We start from the raw sequence: 15,147 nt of genomic DNA, 5'->3' as shown, positions 1-15,147 counted from the left end.
TCACTCCTTAGGCCGACCCCACTCACCTGCTGGCTTGCTCTGCACCAGCGGGCTCTGCACGCCCGCGCGTGCGAGCCAGTGCCGCAGCAAGGAACCCCGCCCCCAGGCTGCGGGAATAGGAGTGCGCTGCGCGGCCGTGGGCCCCAATTGGCTAGTGAGGCTGCGGGTCTGCGCGGCCGCGAGCTTCAATTGGCTAGTGAGGCTGTCAGTCACTCCTTCCCAGCTCCTCTCGTAGGCGCAGGGAACCTCCGCTAGTCACCTGGCCTGGCGCGGCTGAATTCTGCTGGCTTCAATTCTGACCCCGCCCCATCCGGCGCTCAAACCTGGGGCGTAGCTCTTGGCTCGCAACCCTCCCGCTAGGACCCCCGTCTTTCGGGCCACGCTAGCTACTAGCTACCTGGGTTCAGGGAATTGCCAACCAGCCACGGTGGTTATCTGAGGCTTCCGTGGGAGACTGTCAGCAGCGAAGAGCAGCAGCGCAGACTGGCGCTAGGGTGTGCGGCTGGCACGCTCTAAGTGGGGTGTGTGTGTGGGGGGGGGTGTACATCCTTCTATGTCAGATGTCTCTCGAGTCAACTTGCTCGGGAAGGCCGCAGGGCAGGACAGCTGGTCCCAGGACACTAGGACGAGAATGAAATCTTACTGTTTCATTGTTCTGGCAGGGATTCATTTGATTATAGAATTCATTCATTTGATGCTGGCAGGCATTGAGACTTCTGGCCTCTCCATATCCCAGGACCTGTAGCTAAGGTCTGTGGTGCCCAGCCGAGGGCTGGGGGCACGAGGAGACTGAGGCGAAGGAGAGCTAGGGATTCTGGAGGAGAGCCTGGGGAGAGATGGGGACACGGAAGTGGCACGGGCTCGACAGGACGGTGGTTGTGAAAGGATGGGAATGTTGAGATTCTGCTTGAGGAGCTTGTGGATCCTGGGTAGGAGCCCAGGGTGTCAAACAAGCAGAGGCCATTGCCAAGGCAGCCATCCAGTAAACAAGTAGTAACCTGAGCTCCTCCAGGCGGGAGCACGGACAGAGGCCCGCTCCTCCACGCCGCCCACCAGCGTTTAGCGCTCCAGAGACTCTCTGGCTGCAGGGGTCGCGTGCCCCTGGAGGCGGACCAGGGGATTGCAAACCAAGAGGGCAGCGGCGAGGCTCCTCCCCTCCTCTCCCTGGCTGGGAAGGGGGCCAGAACGAATCCCCGCGTTATGATTGGCTCTGAGAAACCCTGTAGGGCTTGGTCCGGGTGAACTGGGCGGGGGGGACATTGCCCCCCAAAAGACATCCCGGCTCTGCCAACCTCTTGGCGGGCTGGGCAAAGAAGCTTGGGGTGCCTCCGCCCCTCGCGGCTGCTTAGCGTCATGCGTGACGTCCCCCGTGAAGGCTGGGAGGGCCAACGCCAGCAGAGAGGAAGGCCGATCTGAGAGCTGCGGAGTCTGAACCCCGGAAAACGTGAGTGCCCCTTGCCCCGAGTGGGGTTCGGAATCTGGCGAGGGTGGTGGTGGAAGTTGGATGGCTGGGGGCAGAGGAGGCCAGCTTGAAATGCATTCGTAGTCCTGTGGAATTCAGTATCTCGGGGTTTGTGTGGCACAAGGGGAGTGGCTGAGCAGGGGTGGGGGTGTTCAGAAACTGTAGTCACCCGTTCAAGTGTCTGCAGCCGATGGATGTGTGTTTGTGTGTGCTTAACGGTCCTTAAGGCTGGGCTATGCAGGGTGTGGTGTGTCCACCCTGTTAGTGTGTCAGGGCAGGGCGTGTCTGTCTGTCTTTGTGTGTGGCTATGTGAGTGTGTGAGTGTGTGTTGGCCTATGAGGGAGGAGAAGTGTAGTTGGAAGGGATTAGTCATTCTACAGCATTTTGCCTTGCACAGCCAGATGGCTGCTCCAGCTTTCCTCTCTGTGAGGGGTGCAGGGGGCATCTACAAAGTCCTGTTCTTTCTCCAGATAGGTGGCTCAGAGTGTGGTGCTTTGGTGTCAGCATCAGCCCTACCCAGCCAGGGATCAGGGAGAGCTTTAGGTCTTTCTGTGTGGGTTGGAGAAGATGGGTTTGGAGAGGGGACATATAGGTGTCCACATGCAGGCAAATGGCTGCCATCAGAGCTCCCTGTTTGAGATCTGGAACAGATAAGCCCTCAGGTAGCCAATGAGCCCTTGCTTTCCTCTAATCTGAGGCTAGAGTGTGGGTTGCCTTTACCACAGTTCCAAACAGCCTTGGGTTTTTTTAATGTAGGTCTCAGGGCAGCTGGAGCTGGCAGCTGTCACGGGGCACCAGTATGTAATGCATGTATTATACTTTTTGTGCAGCAGAGCTCATGAGTAGCTACATGAGATAATTAGTTGCTACAGATGTGTCAACCACATATAGGTAAATCATCCTTGATGAAAGGCTGCACCAGACCAAAGCCCAAGAAAATCTACTTTTTTTCTTGGATCTCCTCTTCCTCCACTTCCTGTAGTTTCCTAGCCAGGTCATTGGCAGAGAAATAAATAACTCCTCCCTCATTTTGCTTACCTATCTGGAGTCACCTTGAGTTCTTGAAGAGACTGGCCATACGCTCAGGAATAGGCAGGGCCACCAAAGTGTCTCCAAGTGCAGTTCTCAGACCTAGCCCTGTCCTTGCCTTGCAGGAAATGGGTGACTTGCCCTTAAATATCAACATCCAGGAACCTCGTTGGGACCAAAGCACTTTCCTGGGCAGAGCTAAGCATTTCTTCACTGTTACGGATCCTAGAAATCTGCTGCTGTCTGGAGAACAGCTGGAAGCTTCCCGGAACATTGTGCAGAATTATAGGTGACTTTGTCCCCCCCCCCCGCCCCTTTTTTGCCAGTCCTGGAGCTTGAACTCAGGGCCTAGGCACTGTCCTTGAGCTTCTTTTGCTCAGGGGTAGCACTCTACCACTTGAGCCACAACACCAGTTCCATCATTTTCTGTGTAGTGATACTGAGGAATTGAACCCATAGCTTCATGCATGCTAAGCAAGCACTCTACCACTAAGCCACATTCCCAGCCCTCATTTAGTACATTTTGTAGCTACCTCCTTAAGCTAGGGAGTGACTGGTTCCATTTCCTCAATGCCTTCCTTTTTTTTTTTTTTTTCCCTGTTGTGGGGCCTGAACTCTGGGCCTGAGCACTGTCCCTCAGCTCTTCAGCTCAAGGCTAGTGTTCTATCACTTGAGCCACAGCACCACTTCCTGCTTTTTCAGCTTATGTGGTACTGAGGAATCGAACCCAGGGCCTCATGCATGCAAGGCAAGCACACTACCACTGAGCCACCTTCCCAGCCCAATGCCTTCCCCTTTTGACCTTCCTGATAACATCACAGATACCTATGAAGGATTTTACAGTACTTGGATTGGGGGGGGGTACATTGATATTTATGGGAAGGAGCTGTTCTGTACTTCACAAATCCTCTGCAGGCCCTTTCCGACTGCTAGTCCACTCTCTACAACGATAAACAAGTTCAAAGTAGAGTCCCAGAGAGGTAGGAGGCCATATCTCTTGTCTTCAGGAAAAAAAGAAAAAAGAAAAAAAATCTGTTGTAATGTCCTAATCCCTTTGAAATCATTATAAGCCACTGTTATCAATGACCCAGAAGAAATTGTGTAGTTATAGAGGAAACACAAGTAGGAACCTTCACTTCTGCAAAACTTTAGCTTTCCCCAGATTCATGAAACTCCATTATTCTGGCTCCTCTGTCCAGAGTTCCCAGAGAGGCTGAGGCAGAGCTTGAGAGCACATTTGCCTCCTTAGAATAGCCTAGCAGCTCAATGTCAGCTTCCCTAGGGCCGGTGTGATAACTCCGGGGCTCACCGAGGACCAGCTGTGGAAGGCCAAGTATGTGTATGACTCTGCATTCCATCCGGACACGGGAGAGAAGGTGGTCCTCATTGGCCGAATGTCAGCCCAGGTGCCCATGAACATGACCATCACAGGCTGCATGCTCACCTTCTACAGGCAAGTCTTATCCTATGTCACTTTGCTGAGTGCTGTACTCTAGAGCAGCCCGGGGATTGGGGACTTCTACTCTGGGCCTATGGGTAAAGAACAGTGGATGGGTGGGAATGTGTGTTAGAACTCCTATTCTTCAGAACTCAGCCTCAGAGGTCCTCTGGCCCCCAAGACAGTTGGTCCATTTGTGTATGGGGAGTTACCAGGCAGGTTCTGAGGTTAATTGAGTCCCTTCTGAAGGGTTAGCGTACCTTTGAGAGGGTGTGTGTGTGTGTGTGTGTGTGTGTGTGCGTGTGTGCGTGTGCGCGCATGCTAGTCTTAGGGATTGAACTCAGGTCCTGGTTGCTGTTCCTGAGTTTTTGTGCTCAAAGCTTAAGTACTCTATCAACTTGAGCCACAGCTCCACTTCTGGCTTTGGAGGTGGAAGTCTCATGGCCTTTTCTCCCTCGGCTGGTTTCAAACGGTGATCCTCAGATCTCAGCCTCCTAAGTAGCTAGATTATAGGTGTGAGCCACCAGTTCCCAGCCCTTTGAGATTTAATTATAGGGAGATTCAAAATGAGGGATTCTATAGAAAGGACAGAAGTAAGTACTGAATCTTTGTTTCCTCAGGAAGACCCCAACTGTGGTGTTCTGGCAGTGGATCAATCAGTCCTTCAATGCTGTTGTGAACTACTCCAACCGCAGTGGCGACGCACCCATCACTGTGCAGTAAGAACCAGACCCCAGCAAGAGGCACAGCACCCTATTCCCCCAAACTCAAAATGCACTTTCCTGGCTACTCCTGATCCCTGTGGGCCAGTTCTCCTCTCAGCCATACTCTCCAGCCCTTGGCAACATACCTAATAGAGGGCATGAGGTCCTCTCTTGTACCTCTTTAAAAGGAGGAAGTTGAGTAGGAAACTCCCACAGGAATTTACACTGAAGCTGGGGAGGGCTTTCTCTGCAATGAGCCCACCCTGCTACACCTCAGACATTAAGGATCTAGCATCTCCCTAAAGCAAACAGCCAAATGCTGAACTCTTCATCTTGCTCTTGTGATCTGAATCTTCTATCCACAGGCAGCTGGGAACAGCTTATGTGAGTGCTACCACTGGGGCTGTGGCCACAGCTCTGGGACTCAAATCCCTCACCAAGGTAAAGGGTTCCTCCTTACCCCATTCATCCTGCACCCACTTTTCTCCCAAATATCCTACAGTCTGGAGCTACAAGCTCCCTAGATTTCTCCCAGGAATTTCTCTTTACTGCATGGCCCTCAGGATCATTGAATATCACTTTTCCTCCCCAGCACCTACCCCCCTTGGTTGGCAGATTTGTGCCCTTTGCAGCTGTAGCTGCTGCCAATTGCATCAACATTCCCCTGATGAGGCAGAGGTGAGTAGCCCTGGCTGCTGGTACAGGTATGCCGTGTGTGTGTGTGTGTGTGTGTGTGTGTGTGTGTGTGTGTGTGGGGCATACCAGCCAATCATCCAGCCCAGCATGAGGGACAATCTCTTCCATCACTAGACTTGAGCTGCAGTGCTCTGTCTGCATCCCAGTGAATGAGGATCAACCCCAAGGTGCCATAAAATAGGGGACAGACAGACATAGAGTCACACAGAGTAAAACTGATTTGGGCCCTGATGGAAGCATGTCTCTGAGCAGCAACAAGACTAGTAGAGTCCCACAATTTGCATCAGAAGGAAGGGGAATATAAAATGAGTAGGGAAAAAATGATTAAAATGAAGCCAAAATGTACCTGATTTCTCTCAGTTCAGTATCAAAAATATCAGGCACATTTCTGGCAATTACAGCACCAGGGTTTGGGCCATAAGCACCCCACACCACTCTAATAGTTTTACTTATAATATTCTGGAAAAGTATGTAGGGAAAAAAAATACCAGGGGCATTCACAATGGTTGCATCTCAAGATGACTGGCTACAGCTATGTCAAGCTGAATCCATATTCTCTGGAACACTTGGGTGGGAAAACTAGCCTTTGAATCTTGCGTGTGAGGGGACTCTGGGAAGCAGCGGACTATGTGGGTGGGACTTAGGGCCTATAATCTGTCCACTTCTCTTCCCAGGGAGCTGCAGGTGGGCATCCCAGTGACCGATGAGGCAGGTCAGAGGCTTGGCCACTCAGCGACTGCAGCCAAGCAAGGAATCTTCCAGGTGGTGGTATCAAGAATCTGCATGGCAATTCCTGCCATGGGTGAGGCAGGGTTGGCTAGGTGGGGCATGGGAGGCTCTGGGAGAAGGGAGGAGTGAGGTTCTCAGAGTTGTCTGGGGAGTCAAGGGGCTCTGGGAAGAGCAGGAGGGGCTGTGAAGGAAAGGCCCTTCATCCTTCCTTCATGTTCTTGACTTTCACTCCACTAGTTCCTCTCTCTTCCCTAATCTCCCCTCAGCCATTCCCCCAGTGATCATGGACTCTTTGGAGAAGAGAGATTTTCTGAAGGTAGGTACTCACCTGTTGGTAATGAAGCAGTAGCCAGTCCTACCTGCCTCCTTCTGGCCCTGTACTTTCATCATTCAGTAAAAATGATAGCTGGGGCAGGGGTGTGGGTAGGGGAACATTAAAGGGACAGGAAGAGGGCTGGGAAGGTGGCTCAGTGGTAGAGTGCTTGCCTCGCATGCATGAGGCCCTGGTTTTGATTCCTCATAAGCAGAAAAAGCAGAAACTGGTGCTGTGCCTCAAGTGGTAGAGCGCTAGCCTTGAGCTGAAGAGCAGAGGGACAGCACCCAGGCCCAGAGTTCAGGCCCCATTACAACCGACCAAAAAAAAAAGGGGGGGGGGGACAGAAGAAGAAGACAGGGAAGGAAAGAAATGGCTTTTATCCTGAAAGAAATATGGTCATACTTAATATCATACTCATGTCATCATCGACCATCAAATAGACACACACACACACACACACACACACACACACACACACACATACACACACATACATATACATACATAGATAGGTCAGGGAAACAAGGCACAGGAATACCAGCAGCTCTGGCTTAGTGTTTGAGTCATTTATTGAGAAATACTCATTGAATAGTATTTATGCACCAGACATGTTTTAGGCATGGGAAGATACAGTTCAGAAAAGAAAGTCATAAGATAAACAAATGCAAGCTATTCAGTATACATTGTATGGAAAATGACCTATGTAACTTGTGGGCAGGAATGGGAGAGGGAAACTGGGGAAAAGCCAAGGAAGGGGTAACATTGTCCAAAAAAAGAAATGTACTCATTGCCTGACTTATGAACTGGAAACCCCTCTGTACAACACCTTCATAAGAACAATAAACTTATACTTTTAAAAAAGACAATCATGGGACTGGGAATATGGCTTAGTTGTAGAATGCTTGCCTTGCATGCGTGAAGCCCTGGGTTTGATTCCTCAGTACCACATACACAGAAAAAGCCAGAAGTGGTGCTGTGGCTCAAGTGGTAGAGTGCTAGCCTTAAGCAAAAGAAGCTCAAGAAGTGCCCAGCCCCAGAATTCAAGCCCCAAGACTAGCCCAATAAATAAATACATAAAAAGTAACCAATAAACACCTCATTTTAGATTGTGGCATGTGCTTTATAAGAAGCCAGTGGAGCAACATAATTAATTGAGGCAAACACTTTAAATAGGATGGTCAGAGGAAGGGCCCTGAAAACTGAAAAGGATAAAAAGGAGACAGATAAAGAGCTCAGAAAAGTGTTTTGGCTAATGCAAAAGCTCTGTGACAGGAACAGGCTGGTACATTTGAGGAACAGAATGCGGTGCCTGGAACTGAGTGAATAGAGAAGGGTGTACTAACTGATGTTTGGAAAGGGACAATTCATAACACTGGGATGAGAGGAAGCCAGTGGGGCTCAGAGGAGGCTGAAGAAAGCAACTCCTGGAAAGAAGGAGGGAAAAGAAAGGTCAGGAAGTACATGGGAATCAGTCCTGAGAAGTGACAGTGTATGAGGTGTAGCCTGGCTATATGACTTTAGCCTAGCTAGAGTGAAAGTTTGAGGTCTGGAGAGCCTAGCCCTTTTAAGGGCTTAGGAGAAGAGGCTCAAGGCAGGGCCATGTGAATAAAATGGGATGTGGTTTAGGGGACGCGAGCCATTCCACTGTCTCTGTTTCTCCACAGCGTCGTCCCTGGCTGGGGGCACCTCTGCAGGTGGGACTGGTAGGCTTCTGGTAAGTGTGCAAGGGGTCAGCTGGGGGCATACATTCAACTGCATGTGTCTTGGGCACCTGTAGAGCACAGTGTGTGTTAGGAGGTACTAAAGGGCCTGTTCTTGAAAGTCAAGAGTTCAGTTGAAAGGGGCATCCAGTCTATCGTGGACATATATACCCTTCAATACCATCCAGGAGTTTCCTGTCTACTTAATTCCTGATTTTATCACTTTCTGGCCTCAGACCTTTTGATTAATGCTGGAGAGCATCTGTCCTCAGTCAGAACCTAATTAATGGGTTTAATGTTCCTAAAAGATCTTGGGCTTAATATTCCCCAAACTCCTTTGGCTCTAATCCTCACTCCAGGGGTCGGTATGTGGCTCTGTGGTACAGCATTCACCTAGCATACATAAGGCCCTGAGTTTGATCCTCAGTACGAAAGTCCCTCCAGGGACTCTCAGTGAGGTGGGTGCCAGGAGGAAACACAATGAGATCGAAGTTTCATGAATCTTTCAATATTCTTCTCCCCCAGCCTGGTGTTTGCCACCCCGCTGTGCTGTGCCCTGTTCCCCCAGAGGAGGTAAGTGCTGCCCCGAGGTTCAACCAGGAGTTTCTGGACAGTTTTCTACATCTCTGGACCAACTGATCCTCGGGCCCTTAGTCTGCCTCAGGGAGATCTGGCAGGCACTCAGTTGATTTGAAGGTGGGGGAATGACAGCAAGCCAGCTCTGGGAGAAGGATGGTGACCCCTAGGCTTGAGTGGCTGAGTCCAGGGGACATTCAGCTGGCCTGTGCTGTTCTCTTGCAGCTCCATACATGTGACCAAGCTGGAGCCAGAGCTGAGAGCTCAGATTCACAAGCAAAACCCCAGCATCGAGGTGGTTTACTACAACAAAGGGCTTTGAAGAGGGTCAGCCTTTGTCCCCCTCCTTCCCTCCTTGGCCTGAAGTTTTGGTGCCACCTTGCCATCTCTGCCACTTGTCCATCTGCCTAGTTTTGGGCAGGGGGCTTAGTAGGGAAGCAGCCATTAAGACCAGCAATCTGCTAGGCTAGGGAAGGTGCCCTGTAAGCCTTTTTCTCTCCTCTCTGGTTTCAAAGAGCAGAATAACATAACCTTTCCCTTTGTGCTTGTCTCTACATGTGTACATACATGACACAAGCATCTTTCTAAATTTGATCCTAGACACTAAGAGTAGACATGTATCAGAACATCCACAGAATGTCAGGACAGAGTCTGAGGGACATAAGCAGGCCAAACTGGGACAAATCCTTCAGGTTTCTGATACCTGGCTCTCAAAGCTGCCTCAGGAACTGGCCTGACAGAGAAAGCAGTGTTGGGATGAGGCAGGCAAAAGGCTTGTGAATCCTTCTGACCATCCCCCATATCCTAGAAAGCTCCATTCCCTCTCCTCTATCAGAACAAAGGAGTCAGTATCTTGTTCTTGCTGCCTCCCCATGTCCTCCACACTTAGTGTAGGTGCCTTTATGTACAACGTTAGATCTTAGTCTGCTGGGATTACATGGCCTCAAACAGAAATCCTACACTCCATATTCCTCTCCCCCCTTGAGGGCTGCCACTACTCACATCATTCATAGAGGGAGACTCATAGAGTACAACAAGTACTCCAACTCCACAGACCTCATATGTACAATCTAAAGACAAGAAATTCTGTGTTCCATTGACTTTTCTTACAATCTCTAACAACCCCTCTTAGCTTCTTTCCTTTCTTTTCTTCTTGTCTTTTGGAAGTGTGTGGCATTAGACTCAGGCCTCACATGTGCTAGGCAACTGCTCTACCACTGACCTATATACTCTCAGCCTTTCCTTCTTTTGCTTAAGGCCTGGCCTTGCCTTTTTCATCAAGGTCCTGTTGGCTAGACCAAATGGAAGATGGGTTTGGGGATGGCATAAGGTGTGGTGTTTCTAGTCCAGAGTGTAATTAGATCTCAACTCTGGCCTCTATGACTTCTGGCTAAAGAGGTAGATGAGGACAGATGAAAAGACTCCAGTGGTATCCTGAAACCACTCTCCTGCTCCTCCTAACCCATTTCCTCCCAGTGATAACAGCTGTGATACCATGGTGAGTCAATAAATTGTAAGCCTGTCTACTTCTTAAACCTTCATTTGTTCCCTGATCTGAGTGCCCAGGAATCCCTTGCCTTTCTTTCCTCCAAATCCTGGTCCCTACCTATCTGTAGAGAGCCTCATTTCCCAGCAGGGGGTGCTCTGAGCTTAGAAATCCACACTCTCATGCGCACCTTCTATTCACTCTGAATATCATAGAGTCCTATCATTTCCCTCTTCACTAGCGGAGGAGGGTGGAGCACGCATTCTACATTGATTCAAGCTCTGGGCTTTTTGTTTCCTTCAGGCATTTGGCATGAGGTGGTGACCTCTAGTACCCAAAGAGGCCTCTAGAGTGGAAGGAAGAAGGCCAAAGACTGCCATTCCCTATCCCTTCAAGGAAATAATTCCTCACCTGCCATTTTCCTTCCACCCAAAACTCTCACATGAATTACTGGGAAGCAATATTTAGGGCTGACTGATCCCACAGTGACCTAAGGTGAATCTTGACCTGGGTCTTGGGGTAAGTAAAAGTTAGCTTGTCTGGGAGGCAGGGCCAACACCAGCTCCTGTTACAGGTCCTACTGGTTGGTGCCAGGCTCAATGAAGCCAAATGCTTTAAGTGCATTATCTATTTTGATCTTCATAACCCAGCCCTGTGAGGCACACATGTTATACCCATTCTTGGAAGAAAAAAAGAAGGTTAGAAGCATTCAGAAAGTTGCCCATGGCTCCACTAGGACATGAAAGAGGATTCAAGCTGAGCTGTATGACTCTAAACTACTGTATTGACCTTCCTCTCACCTGTGAATTACCAGCCAAATCTGGTCATTTTTCAATCCCTTTGACACCCACTTCCGGGACCAGTTTGTTTACAGACCAGCAAAGTGACAAGTACACAAATGTACACCAACCTTTTACTAAGGCCTCTAAAGATCTTCCAAATTTGACTTTCATCGCCTATATATAAGCAAAGAATCCCCTGTTCTTTACTAAATATGGCATAACACTTAAGTTACCCATTCTAATTCCATCTCATTCTGCTAATCAGACCACTGCCCACTAGAACCATTGAGTCAACTCTGAAAGCTTCTTTCTGTGGTTCAGCTTTGGCCTTTGGGAATCCCCTTGAGAAGAGGCCTTGCATTTTTATCAGAGCATAAAACCATTTGGGGAGTGAGGGGCAGCAATCTGGGAAAAACAAAATTGACAAGAACATTTTATAATATAATTACCTGTTCTCTGAAATAATGCTGAACCACATCAGAGAGAAAACTGGAAGGGCACTAGTGGCCAGTTACAAAAGTCCTCTTCTGATATTTTCCTCCTTTGTTCCACACGTTTCTCAAAATACAGCAAAAGTTAGGGGTAGAGTACTTAACAGGCTCTCTAGGAACCAATCCTAGCCAGGTGTACTCTCCAAACAGTCTCTATGTACTTAGAATTTTCCTCAGAAATAAGCATTTGGGAAAGGAGGGCAAGGAAAGTGAGTAGGAGTGGATTGATTGGAATATATTATAAACATTTGTGGAACTGAAACAATGAAATTTCCCCTTCATAAATAATGTAAGCTAATTTTTTTTTAAATCAGCGTTTGGGCAGAGGCAGGAGTTTCTCATTGTGTCACTTTTCTTCTCTCTTTGATGGGCCTCCTGTTTCCTAGTACTTAGACTTCAAGGACCTTCTGTGGGAACTTGCATTGGTGTCCTTGGTCTTCCCTCCCTAGACTCCCTGCTTTCACCTGGCCTCATCTGTCTCAGAGTCCCTACCCTGCCTATTATTAAGACCAGAAAGAGGCCAGGAGCAGTAATTAGTGCCTGTAATACCCACTATTCTGAAAGTGGATATCAGAAGGATTGAGGCTCCAGGTCAGACTGTGTACAAAGTATGGTGGTGTGTGCCTGTCAGCTATGCAGAAGGCAGAAGTAGGAGGATCCCATCCAGGCCTGACAAGGTAAAATTGGAGAGCTAGTCCCCAAAATAAAGCAAAAGGCGTTGAAGGTATGGTTACTTAGCAAGTAACTCCAGGCTCCGAGTTCAATCCTCAATACCACCACCAATTTTTTAAAAAAGAAAAAAAAAGTCTAGAAAGATCATAACTCCCCTTGCCCATCTTCTGAGAGGAAAAAGAAAAAAGAAAAAGCTTGGGTCCTGGAGCCCTGGCCAGGTGGGGCTCAAATTGCGCCTTTCACGAATTGGATATCGATATCAGCTGCTTAAGGCCAGCCTCATCTCAATCCCTGTGGGGTAATGCGTCATACCCTGTCCCAGCTTTGCCTTAACCAGAGGCCTCTACGACTGAACAAAGCCCCTTTTCCTCATAGGTAAGTCGATCAGCCTCAGGCTCCGCCCTCAGAGCCTGTCAATTACTTTATTGGGTCACGCCCCCTTCAGTTGCCTGTCCTATCCAGAAACGGCCCCGCCCTCTTGGTTCCTGTCACTCAAAGCTAGCTCGGCTCCACCTCCTCGTTTCCGGAACAACAACTTTCGTACCAACTGGCCGCAAGCTCAGCGCACTTTTCCTTATCCTAGACTGGAACCTGCGATCTGGACCCCGTTTACTCTCGACCTCGGTCCTGGACCGCTAAATTTCCCCCAAGCCTCATTCCTTTCTAGTCTGGAAATCCAGCTGCCTGGCGCTTCCCTTTGACTTCCCGCCCGGAAACCCGCAGGTTTTCGAGGAATCAAGCCTCCTCCCTGTCTGTCCGTCCTCCCGCTGGTTCCTGTCGCCATTCTCGCTCGGCCCTAGCACCCAGCGGCTCAGAAGATATTTTCTGAGCCATTATATTGTTAATGTGGCTCTGTGCCCTGCACTGGGTAGAAATGGACAATCAGGTGGACCGAGTAACCAGCTTCCCACCTGCTGGGACGCGGCGGGTGCCTGACAGGTAGTAAGGCCCCCTGGCCCTCTTCACTATTGCTAGAGGTTGTGGGGGAATCTTGGTCCATCCGGGTCAGTACCAAGCAGGGAGCTTCCTAGGATGCTCCTTTCACACTTTTTTTCTCTCCTCAGTTCCGGTCCCAGCCCAGGTTCACTGAGCCCCAGCTTTCGGCTAGGTCTTCCTCTGGCTTCCTTTTTCCAACCTTGTCAGGCCAGCAAGTATTGTAATTTAATAACACTAGGAAACTGTGGAAGAACCTTGCATAGCTTGGGCTAAACACAACCCCATCCCACCACACCAAGAAGCTCCTGCAGGGTTATGTATTTGAGAGTTTGCTATGTTGGTCTATAATCTAGTTATCTCTGTTAACTTCATGCTGACTGAAGACCTTCCTTCTGTTACCAAAAAGGCTTCAAGGACAATTTTTATTTCTCAGAACATTGCTGGTTTGTTTTGTGCTGAGGATCAAACCCTTGACCTTGCATATGCTAAGCATGCATTTGTACCACTGAGCTATACTCCCGTCTCAGCTCTTACACCCTTTTTTTAGGGGGGGTCCATTCGTGGGGCCTGAACTCTGGGCCTGTACGCTGTCCCTCAGCTCTTCAGCTCAAGGCTAACGTGCTACCATTTGAGCCATAGCACCACTCCTGGCTTTTTTTCTTTTTGCTTATGTGGTGCTGAGGAATCAAACCCAGGGTCTCATGCAAGCAAGGCAAGCGCTCTACCACTGAGCCACCTTCCCAGCCCCTAATTTGTTGTTTTTTTTGGTCGGTCCTGGGGCCTGAGCTCTGGGCCTGGGCGCTGTCCCTCAGCTCTTCAGCTCAAGGCTAGTGCTCTACCACTTGAGCCACAGCACCACTTCCAGCTTTTTTTCTTTTTGCTTATGTGGTGCTGAGGAATCGAACCCAGGGTCTCATGCAAGCAAGGCAAGCGCTCTACCACTGAGCCACCTTCCCAACCGGTCTTACATCCTTTTTATTTTTATTTTTTATTTTTTTTTTGTCGGTCGTGGGGGCTTGAACTCTGGGCCTGGGCGCTGTCCCTCAGCTCTTCAGCTCAAGACTAGCGCTCTACCACTTGAGCCACAGCGCCACTTCCGGTTTTCTGGTGGTTTATTGGAGATAGGAGTCTCACGGTCTCTCCTGCCCGGGCTGGCTTTGAACCGCGATCCTCAGATCTCAGCCTCCTGAGTAGCTAGGATTACAGGCGTGAGCCACCAGCGCCCGGCTACATCCTTTTTATTGTGCTAAAAAACACTTTAATGCAAAACTAACCATCTTAGCTAGGTACCAGTGGCCTGTATCTAGAATTGAGTCTGAGATCTCAGGATCAAAATTCAAATCCAGCCCAGGCAGAAAAGTCCATAAGGTTCTTTTTTGTTGTTGTTGGTCATGGGCCTCGAACTCTGGGCCTGAGCCCTGTCCCTTAGCTCTTCAGCTCAAGGCGAGCGCTCTACCACTTGAGCTAGAGCACCACTTCCAGTTTTCTGATGGTTTATTGGAGATAAGAGTTTTCACGGACTTTCCTGCCCAGGTTGGCTTTGAACCGTGATCCTCAGATCTCAGCCTCCTGAGTAGCTAGGATTACAGGCGTGAGCCCAGTTTCCATAAGCTTCTTGTCTTGAATTAACCACCAGAAGAGGAGCTGTGACTCAAATAGTAGAGTGCCATCCTTGAGCAAAACAAAAACAAAAAGCTGAAGACAGCATTCAGGCCCTGAGGTAAGCCCTAGTAATTGCACACACAGACACAGACACACATAATACACACAAAAGTTAATCATCTTAACTATTTTGAATGTACAGTTCTGTAGTGTTACATATATTTTCACATTGTTATGAGACATATCCCAGAACTTTTTCTTGGAAACCTGAAACTATGCCCATTAAACAGCTCATATCTTCACTGTGTGTGTGTGTGTGTGTGTGTGTGTGTGTGTGTGTCTGTGTGCCATTCCTGGGGCTTAAATTTAGGGCCTGGACACTGTCTCTGAGCCTTTTTGCTCAAGGCTAGCACTCTAATACTTGAGCCACAGATCTACATCTGGCTTTTTGGTGGTGAATTGGCAATAGAGTTTCACAGACTTAACAGCCTGAGCTGACTTTGAACTGTGGTTCTCAGATCTCAGCCT

The 15,147-nt window shown here is 49.2% G+C and overlaps 1 protein-coding gene across 2 annotated transcripts; it reads left to right on the top strand.

Annotated features, from left to right (window-relative positions):
* The first annotated feature begins 1,194 nt into the window (after positions 1–1,194).
* Positions 1,195–10,176, top strand: Sfxn3 (sideroflexin 3). Of its 2 annotated transcripts, none has more exons than XM_042689579.1 (11): positions 1,195–1,444; positions 2,617–2,780; positions 3,774–3,944; positions 4,550–4,648; positions 4,999–5,074; positions 5,226–5,311; positions 6,004–6,131; positions 6,325–6,374; positions 8,039–8,088; positions 8,600–8,647; positions 8,876–10,176. In XM_042689579.1, the coding sequence occupies exons 2-11, from the start codon at positions 2,620–2,622 to the stop codon at positions 8,970–8,972; spliced, it is 966 nt and encodes a 321-aa protein (XP_042545513.1). In that variant the 5' UTR covers positions 1,195–1,444; positions 2,617–2,619; the 3' UTR covers positions 8,973–10,176. The 2 variants fall into 2 exon arrangements, with proteins under 2 accessions (XP_042545513.1, XP_042545514.1); XM_042689580.1 differs by lacking the exon at positions 1,195–1,444 and adding an exon at positions 2,203–2,353.
* The last annotated feature ends 4,971 nt before the right edge of the window (positions 10,177–15,147 follow it).

Source organism: Dipodomys spectabilis, unplaced genomic scaffold (assembly GCF_019054845.1).
Source record: "Dipodomys spectabilis isolate Male_0828 unplaced genomic scaffold, ASM1905484v1 ptg000125l, whole genome shotgun sequence".
Taxonomy (NCBI): domain Eukaryota; kingdom Metazoa; phylum Chordata; class Mammalia; order Rodentia; family Heteromyidae; genus Dipodomys; species Dipodomys spectabilis.
The sequence above is the reverse complement of the archived record's forward strand: the minus strand, read 5'-3'. Positions and strand labels throughout refer to the sequence as shown.

Excerpts from the sequence above, each read along its gene's own strand:
- Sfxn3 (XM_042689579.1), top strand. The coding sequence starts at position 2,620 with ATGGGTGACTTGCCCTTAAATATCAACATCCAGGAACCTCGTTGGGAC. Across the intron at positions 3,945-4,549 it reads TGCATGCTCACCTTCTACAG|GAAGACCCCAACTGTGGTGT; the intron begins GCAAGTCTTATC and ends TTGTTTCCTCAG. Across the intron at positions 5,075-5,225 it reads GACTCAAATCCCTCACCAAG|CACCTACCCCCCTTGGTTGG; the intron begins GTAAAGGGTTCC and ends TTTCCTCCCCAG.